This window comes from Silene latifolia, chromosome 3, assembly GCF_048544455.1.
Source record: "Silene latifolia isolate original U9 population chromosome 3, ASM4854445v1, whole genome shotgun sequence".
Lineage (NCBI taxonomy): Eukaryota > Viridiplantae > Streptophyta > Magnoliopsida > Caryophyllales > Caryophyllaceae > Silene > Silene latifolia.
In genome coordinates this window covers 148,616,569-148,626,331 of record NC_133528.1, presented here as the reverse complement: position 1 = coordinate 148,626,331, position 9,763 = coordinate 148,616,569, and the positions used below count along the sequence as shown (strand labels likewise).

The 9,763-nt window shown below is 39.3% G+C and overlaps 1 protein-coding gene across 1 annotated transcript; it reads right to left on the bottom strand.

Annotated features, from left to right (window-relative positions):
- Positions 1-5,180: 5,180 nt before the first annotated feature.
- On the bottom strand, positions 5,181-8,912 carry LOC141648390 (AP-1 complex subunit sigma-2-like). Its single transcript, XM_074457012.1, has 7 exons — positions 8,756-8,912; positions 7,795-7,881; positions 7,621-7,712; positions 6,125-6,233; positions 5,983-6,018; positions 5,579-5,665; positions 5,181-5,446 (listed from the first exon to the last, which is right to left on the bottom strand). Exons 1-7 carry the CDS (start codon positions 8,756-8,758, stop codon positions 5,375-5,377), a joined length of 486 nt encoding a protein of 161 aa, XP_074313113.1. The 5' UTR covers positions 8,759-8,912; the 3' UTR covers positions 5,181-5,374.
- Between the last annotated feature and the right edge of the window lie 851 nt (positions 8,913-9,763).

Below are 9,763 nucleotides of genomic sequence, written 5' to 3'. Positions count from 1 at the left end.
ACCAATTTACCCTTCCACTCGTGCATGAGTTCCAGCGGGTAACTATTAGCCTTGCTAAAATATGATGGGGCCCTCCAAATATTCCACCAGAGTTGCTTTTAACAAAGGCTCCCTTGCCCGCAAGGGTGGAGTCTAGTGGTTAAAACTTGGGTGAAATTCCCAGGAGACCCAGGTTCAAACTTCCCAAGAGCAAAATCTTATGGAGCATTCTTGGCTTGAGTCCATGCCTAATAGACTTCGAGCCTGTCACCCTCGGGTGGTTTACCTGGTATACGTGGTTTGCAGGCTATCACGTACACCCGCGGATTTACCCAGTGCGCACCAAAAGGTAGCGGATGTGGGTTCTCTCGTTACCAAAAAAAAAGGCTCCCTTTGTAAGGCCCCTATGTTCCACTCGTGCATCAGTTCTAGCGGGAAACATTCAGACTCCATCCAAAGTATTTTCAAGGGGTAGTATAGTCATTGAACCCTTTAAAAAACATCCTAAAATAGAAAGGACAACAAATGACTGAGACACCCAAAAAAGGAAAAGGACAACAAATGACCGGGACGGAGGGCGTACTATATTATATATTTCAATTCCTTTCATTTATTTTTTTATTCCCAAATAAATCTACAACCATACGATCGATCCATATTTAATCTTGACCGTTAAGAACGAATGGACCTCCATTTTTTAGATTCACACGATCTTTACTCATAAATCGTAATGTTGTGTGTACTTTTTTTTTTTTTTTGAGTAAACGAACGTAAATAAATGGTTCAAAAACAATGTTCAGTTACATCAAGGGGGAGGGTCGGGGGAAAGTGGCGTACATGCCAAAACATTATCAGAATTACAAAGTTCAAATAGGAAATGAGGGACGCAGCCCCCCTCAAAACAACCCCTCCGGGGGCTAGACTCTAAAAGAGAGTAGTGAGCAATAGCATCCGCAACACGGTTAGTCGATCTCTTTTCAAAAACCAGCTTCAACTGGGGAGAGTCCTACAAAAGGTCCCTACACTCAAGAATGGTGTTAGCAAAGGGCCCACAAGGAGCATCATGGCGCAAAATAGAGTTAACGGCATTCAAACAATCGGAGGCAATCAAGACGTTGTTAACAAGGACCCTAAACCGCTTAATCCCATCCCGAATGGCAAGGACCTCACAATGAAAAGGGTTGGAAGCAGAAAACCGGGAAGACCAGCCCGAAACCCATGAACCATCCCAGTCTCTATTGACACACCCAAGGCTAGCTAAGGAAGAGGAGGAAGAAAGAGCCGCGTCGACGTTGGTTTTAAGCCAGCCACGCGGCGGGAGGGCCCAGCTAATAGGATAGCAGAAGGCATCAAGAGTGGTAATGTTGCACGGGGTAGCAAGGGTGTGATCATGAGCACGAGTCCAGGCCGAGGCCTGGGAAGAAACAGAATTGTAGTAGGCGGTCAGGGGCAGGGGAGTGCGGGAAGAAAAGATCGACTCGCAGCACCTTAGCCAGATACGCCAAATGAAGAAAGAAAAAAGAGTGTTCCAATGATGGTTGCTAGAGGTACAGTTATCGAAGATCCATCTCTTAAGATCAGGGGTAAAGAAGGTCGGGGAGACATTAAGAAGAGACCAAACGCTAGAAGCAAAGCTACGGTACTCACGAAGGGCGTGAAGAAAGGACTCGAGGAGGGAAGGGTTGGGGCAGAGAGTGCAAGTGGGGTAAGGAATGAAGGATATTTTTCCGGGAGAGGGAGGCGTTGTGAGGAAGCTTATCCCACCAGACTAACCACAGGAACACCTTGATCCTCGGGAGGGTGGGGAGGTTCCAGAGCCACATCATGTCAGTGGTATAAGGAGGACAATGAGGCAAGGGGTCGGAAAGGGAGTGGTAAGCGTCGCTGATAGAAAATTTGCCATTAGGGGCGAGGGAAGTAGTGAGAATCTCCGGCCTAGGAGAAGAGGGGATAGGGAGGGAAAGGATCTCCAGAATGATGTGATCCGGGAGGACGAAGTCAATGGAATTAAGGGCCCACGCACCATCAAAAATGATAGGATTCAAGTTAGCCAAGGAGGAAGAATAGGTAAGGGGGCCAGAGCTGATACATCTAAGTGGGCCAAGACTGAGCCACTTGTCATCCCACAACCGGATGGAAGAGCCATCACCGATGGACCAGATGAGGTGGTTTTTAAGGGTAGCCCATCCGAGCCCAACTTGTGTGTACTTTGTTGTGCTTAATATAACTTCACTGGTCCCATACATATTATAGTAACCATTTTACGTCCGTAATATGGAAGGGACATGCATGCATGTGCATACGTGCCTTTCAATTTTATTCATTATAGGACTCCTTTTATGCTCTTGGGTTATTGTTTTTCTTTTTTTCTAATTTGGAGTATGTAGACCATTCTGTTTAGTCTAGATTTAAATCGGGTAAGATTACTAGGGTGGTAAAGCACTTTCTTGTGAGTTTGCATTCTGCGAATCCGAGACCCCTGGCTACGAGTTATTCTATTAGAGTTTGAAACTATGAATATTTAGCAAACCCGAGTAGATTTCCGACTTTATATTCATGGACTTAATTTATACATAACCACTTTACATCTTAATATAGTCTAGCATCGGAATACCCTCGGAATTCATGTAAGTATTCGGATTAATTTTGATGGGGTCTCATTTCAAGTTTGTGGCATTTTCAAGCCCTGTTATTATCAAATTGTATAGGGATAAGATCAATGTGCAACCACAAATATTCGGGTGAAGTCATATTTGATCGGGTCAATTCAGATTACTAGTTAAACTCAGATAAATCGGCTTGGGTACGAGTCAGGTCATTCGGGTATATATAGAACATTTTGCTAGGGTCTATATAAAACTGGAGCTGGGAAATTTGACTCGAACGCGAGCAAACCCGAGCCGACATAACCCGAGAATATTGCAACTCGAAAGCGACCCGAACCGACCTGTAACCCGACATGACCCGATGATCAGCAACCTGGATCGGACCCAGACCCGACCCGATACTGACCCGATTAAATTGTTGACCTATCTAACAATTATTAAGTTTAATGTTGATCAAAATGAAAGTATTGAATAATGGTTAAAAACTAAATTTAATGGTCTAAAAATTGAAGTGATGTGAATAATATGTGATGAAGTAATCGAACCCGATAATAACCAAACTCTATCTGATACATCATTTTCCCGAAAGCACCCAAATCAAATCCATCCCGATCCAATATGACCCGAGCCTATTTGACCTGGCCCAGTCCCGATACCCGGCTGGCTCTATTGCCACCTCTAAGTAGGCTCTAACGTAAAACTATATATGGATGACACATATACATAAAGTGTAACAATTAGTCTTGGTGAAGACGGGTCGAAACAAGTGACGGATAATGTCATCAGAAAACGAATAGGGGGGACAAAGTGGGGGCACCCCATGTGCTTCCCTCTCTCCTCTATTTGGGTCATTTGTGAGGGAAAATGGTATCCGTCACTCCAAAGTGACGGATACGTGCCGTCACAAATGAGATTTTGTGTTCATTTTTTTTTTTTTTTGAAATAAGATATATATATATATATATATATATATTAATTTAAAATACGAAAATCAGAGTTTACAATCGTTCCAATTTCACTTGGATACCCTTCAAATCATACTTGATCACTACTACGACTAAGACTGAATTTCGCAAGCGAATGAGCAACTTTGTTCCCACTATCATGCATCACTATTATTACATAAGTATATGGTGGACCACATATACATTAAAGTAAATCTCGTACAAAGCTTGAGTGTATGTGGTTTGTGGAGGTGCGTACGTAGACTATTCTGCAATCCACATAATGCAAGTTTCGTGTTTCACGATAAGATATTTTGCATTTTTGCAAAGGAGTTGTTCAATTGTTTACGTATATATGGACTCAATTATTCACTCAATTTTGTAGTTTCACGTGCTAAGGACTTATTCAATTGTTTACGTATTATATGGACTCAATTATTCACTCAACTTTGTAGTTTCACGTGAAAAATATGTGGGGTTGGATTGCTAGTCGCAATATATGAACTGAAGACAGAAATTATTCATCAGCAGACAGATACTGGGAAGAAAACGACTAATTAGCCTCTTCCGTCGGATTGTATTGAGTTTCGGAGAGATTCTCTTATACGGAGTACAAATTATGTCATACTCCCTCTGTCCCGGTTATTTGTTGTCCTTTTATATTTTACGGTGTCTGACCAATTACTATAGTTGGTTAGCCTTATAAACATAAACGATATCGATTATTTATGTAATCAAAAAATATTTTAGGGTGTCTCAGTCATTTGTTGTCCTTTCTATTTTAAGAATGAATTTGATGAATAATTTGATCATTTACACTCAATTTATTCCACTTGTCATTTAGCAATTAGCCCCTCCCCTTTCCTTGGTCTTTGTGCCAAAAACCAAAGGACAACAAATGATCGGGACGGAGGAAATATATAATAGAATTGGCCTACATTGCATGAGATGTTTTGGCTTTAGTTCAAAGTGGGAATATATACACTCTTTTTAAACCTTCTATTTTGGTAGGTTCATGTGACTATGTGAGTAGAGGTGAACAGTTGGTCGGGCTGGGGTGTAATGGCCATGAGGGGTTGGTAGGCCAAGCGAGCCATGTGGGCTTGGGGTGTGGGCTGGCAGGCAGGGCTACGCCATTCACAACCCAAGCCGGGCTTGAGGGAGAATACATGGGTTGGTCTAAAATTAGATCCGATCGATTGGAAAGGTAATAAACCAAAAAAGAAACGGAAAGGATCCTGAAGATGCTTTGACTTTAGTTTTAAGTGGGGATGTGTACAACCTACATGAAAAATTCCTTTATTTATAAATGTGGGTTGGTCTGGGCCAAACACTTGACCTAACCCGGCCTAAATATACTTTGGGCTCTTGTGGGCCAGCCCGTGAGCTTTTTTGGCCAAAATAAAAGGCCCAAGCCACTCTTTAAAAAAAGTGAATTGGGCTGGTTTGGGCTAATGGGCTTGGCTGGCCCACTTGATCACCTCTAGATGGAACCCTTAATGTTATGTGTTAACATAGTTATTTTAGTCTAGTCCATGGTAGTCAAGAGTTGGACAATTCAGAATTCCGAATATGTTTTTTAAAACGCCGTCTAAAACATATCCGCGTTCGATTAGAAGGCTCATTTTCTATAAGAAGCTAGATCCTTAACTTCACAGAGAAGCTCAACACTGAACATACAATTGCTAGTGAAACAATAATACAATATGACAAGAAAGGTTCACCTGGGGGCTGCGGTAGAACAAATATTAAAGCATACCATGATTGTACGAAAATGCAAGTCGTCACAAAACAGTAACAATTACATCAAATTTTAATCACAAATACATGCACCTCAAGAGAAGCCTACTTTGTCGCTTGCGCAATTATATTGCTGATTGAGCTCTCTTGCTCTTTCACCGCCTCGACCAGTGCATCCTGCATTTCAATTCCAATGTCAGAATACTCTTGCATAACCGGTATATCAGTCTCAGACTCCCAGTAGTAATCAATGTTTTTTTCTTCAAAACCCAAAAAAAAAAAGAGAACACGATCAGAGAATTAATGTACCTGCGCAGCAATCAGTCTGGCTACAGTTTTCTTGCTTGATTCTTGCAGCTCACCCGCAATTAAAACCTCATCAAGAATATAGTATGCCTATCATGGCCATATCACATAGAGAATTAGATAAAATTAAGATAAGTTAAACGGGTCACGAATGTATAACAGTGACGTTGATAAACTAAGTTTCATGTTCTCTGAATACACATCTCACATGAAACGGTCATATATTATTTCTTAATTCTAATTACTAGTATTTCTTTTCTTTTTCCTATTTGTTTCTGGCTGAAGGTATATGGGTAGTTTTTAGTTAAATGGGTTGGTTCCACATTATATTGATGGAACTATCTTTCATGATACTAATTCAGAAACGATACTCGTTTTCCAGGTCATACTCATAGTTTCATAAATACCTTGTGAAAGTTGAAGATCAAGTCCAGTTCACAGACCTGAAGAGGAGCACATTAAAAATTAATCAAGCCTAGAATTAAAAGACAGCGAGATGAGAGGAGAGCAGATTAGAGTGTTTCTATAAGAATGTAGGAGAGTACTTACACTGCCATAATACCGGTCTAGAATCTCTACAAAATGATGGATCATTTCAAGGACCTCTAGTTCATTGTCTTCCGGGTCAATGCACATGCAGAAATACAAGCTCGCATACCTGCATTCATAACAATACACAATACAAAGACGTGAGAGTCCAAGCAAAGATGAACTAGAGAAACCTAATTAGTGCTTTTATAGAAGATTCAACCCTACACACATTGGCACATGCTAGTATTTAGAAACATCTTTTAGAATGAACTCGTGAAATACTAAGAGGCTTTCAGAATGCAGTATCAAAGGCATGACGCTGGAACATGGAATTAAAAACAGAAATACACAACACAAGGCAGTGTATTGGGGGGTGAATGTGCACCTATTCAGAATCAGAAGTTTTTATATCAGGTCAATTTGGCTATTTCTGGATAAACATGAAAGATTTTAAAATAAATATCTTTTTCAAAAATTATTGTATTTACTTTTAAAAAGCTTTTCAGTATTCGTTAACATCTGCTGAGAGTCAAGTTCATAACAGAAAAATATTGAAGAACTAAATAGTTCTAAACTTCTAATTCACTCCAAAAAGAAAATTCTAAGCAGAATGTGAATATCAGAAACTGTGATAGAGGCTACATCAAATGATCAAACAGGAGATCGTTGCAACAGTGTCCACATCAAACTAAAATTTTCACGAGCAAGGTGATGGCAAACATGGACTTAAAGCATCCTCCTAAGCAGGCTCTATGACTTGACACTACCATATTATGGAGACCTCAGTAATATTTCCAAAGATTCCTAGTTTCTTACAACTATAAAGCAGAAAGACAGAATAATTTATGTCATGAACATGGTGAATACTAATACTATAGCTAATGATTGAAGGCGCGCAATCATATCTGATACAAGGGGTACAGCAAAATTGCAAGGTAAAAGAAGGGGGTGGTCAGATGTACGCACTACGCACCCATCCCCCTATGTTAGCTAGTAGCAACACAGGGAGGCTGTTTCCATATGACAAAATGAATTGCATCGAGAAATGCATCAAGTGACCACTACTTCACAATAAAAAGAACTGCAGCCGGCTAGGGAATCATTTTTCTGTTACATCATAATTCAGAACCAAAGGACACACATTTGACCGAAGTTAACCCCAACAAGAGAAAACCTAGTATTGGAGAAGAACTCATGAAATTGAGCCATCCACTAAGTTAATGATAGAGGTTAGATATGCAAAGTCATTCCTTGTGAAGCTTCAGCCTTTTTCGTAATGTGCTCTTTGCCTTCTGTATGGTTGATGATTGAATAGGTTGTAATTATAATTTCAGAATTCCCCAACTGATTTTTTTTCAAAAGGATTAAAGATATAAAACACCATGTCTAATTTACATCACAACCACTAATGACTAAGCAATCATCATTGAAATTTTCAGCATAGCATACTTTTACTCCCAAATTAGCATAAAACTCCATCTACCCAGGTATCCGAGCAAAAATACAAGGAATACCTTCTATAGACGACCTTTAGGCCTCTCCAATCGACAAAGTTACAAAGCTTTGGTCCCCGAGGTAGTATCAAACCACCAAGCTCACGAAGAACCTTCACAAATAGCACGTTGTTGATTACAAGTATTCAACAAAATGCAGCATCACTAGTTAACTCAGTGAAAGGATCATTGTACCTTACTCCTCTCCTTTTGTGCATATGGTGAGTACCACTTTGTCAATCTCACTTTTCCTTGTCGATTAATAAGAATCACAAACTGAATCTGAAAATCACATTCAACATATTCAATACAAGTGCTAATCTTGCCTAGAACCGTCTTAATCTTACAACATAGCCATAACAGCTAGCATTAAATAACCTACACAGCATGGGAAAAGGTCGTCTTAAACTTAAGACGTGTCAATCTTACTTTTCCATGTTGATTAACTAGAATCACAAACTGAATTTGGAAATCACATTCAATATACTCAATACGAGTGTTAGTCTTGCCTAATACCGTCTTTATCTTACATCATAGTCATCATAACTAACATTAAACGAATCACAGAGCATGGAAATAAGTCATCCCAAGCTTAAGACGGTCTCAAATGAGATTTTGTGATTCAATACAAGTTAGCATCATGCATCAACAATCGAAGACGCAACATTTGATGCAATAGGCGTCTGCCAACTGTCTATAATCAAGAATCAGTCACATTAGCTTCCAAATCACAAACACGAATCGAACAAACGTCCAAAACTCAGCTGTCAAAGATCATAGCAAGCATCTAACGATTACTAAACAGTATAACTTCAATCGAAATTTGACAATTTCGCACAATTACATAATCAGCACAGATAAAATTCGTGAAATTAGGTCAAATTAACTTCAATTGACAAAGATCAACCTAGCAATCTGCTAATAATCCACAGAAAAAAAAAACAACGAAAGAAATCAAAGATCGCAGCGAACATATTATGATTACTAAACAATACGAATTCAGATACATGATTAGAACTAGGAAAATTCGCGAAATTAGGTCAATTAAACTTCAATTGATAACGATCAATCTAGAAATCTAGTTCCAATTGATGAAATTAAAGAGTGAAAAATCGGTAGATAGCGAAAAAAAAGGAAATGAATGAAGTACGCGTACCATTTTTGGGTGATCGAAGAAGAGCGGAGTGACGAAGAAATGTAAAGATCGCAAATCTGCAAGGATTTTCCCCAAATTTTGCCAATATCAAACGTCTAATAACAGGTTAACCACCTTTCAAATATTGCCTCCGTTTTTATGTTAATAACACGATTCCTGTGTAAGACGGTTTTATCTAGATTAATAGTGGAGAAATATCTTACATTTACCTTTCCAATGTTTAAGTGAAAGATATTTACGGGGTATAAGTTTTTAATAGACGGTTTTGCACTAATTTCGTGTAAAACTGTTGCATACAAGACCAATTTTCTTCAAGTGTGTATTCTATTCTTTTTTTTTTTTTTTTTTTGTAAAGTTCGATTTAACTTCTTAATGAGAAAAAAATACTGTAGTTAAATGTGATAATTGACTGAAATTAAAGAAATGTATGATTGATAGTTAGCCGTCAGCACGGGCTGACCTGGCCCAGCCCGATCTTGGCCCGGGTCCTAAAATCCCAGCCCGACCCGCCCATGGCCTTCCATTTTAGCAAAAATAAAGGAAAAATAAATAAATTGGTAAGGCCCGTCAACCCTTGACCCGGGTCAAGCATATCCCCGCCCAGCTTGGCCAAGCCAGCCCCTTCTCCTAGCCTGGCCCGAGTCTGACCAGGAGAGCCCAGCCTGTCCCTGGCCAACCCAATCCGTTCCGGGCCGGAGTACAGGTCTAATGATTGACGTCTTTTTCGAGAATTGAACAGTTGGTCAATTGGGTAGTAAAGTAAAGTTAATAGAAATATCCCGGTCGGTTTGATTTTTTAATCTATAAAAAGTGTAAGAATCGTATTTTTAACCACTTATTTGCAAGGTTTAAAAGTTTTTTGAGAAATTACAGCTCAAACCAATTTACATCAGTATTACAGAGTAAAAAAAAAATACTTGTACATTGAAAAAGAATGTAAAACCTACTCCAATATTATTAATTAAAAACGTTTTTTGGCGATTATACTATAGACTTGGAAATAAAATG

Excerpts from the sequence above, each read along its gene's own strand:
- LOC141648390 (XM_074457012.1), bottom strand. Across the intron at positions 7,713-7,794 it reads CACAAAAGGAGAGGAGTAAG|GTTCTTCGTGAGCTTGGTGG; the intron begins GTACAATGATCC and ends CTATTTGTGAAG. Across the intron at positions 5,666-5,982 it reads TGATCTTCAACTTTCACAAG|GCATACTATATTCTTGATGA; the intron begins GTATTTATGAAA and ends TGGCCATGATAG.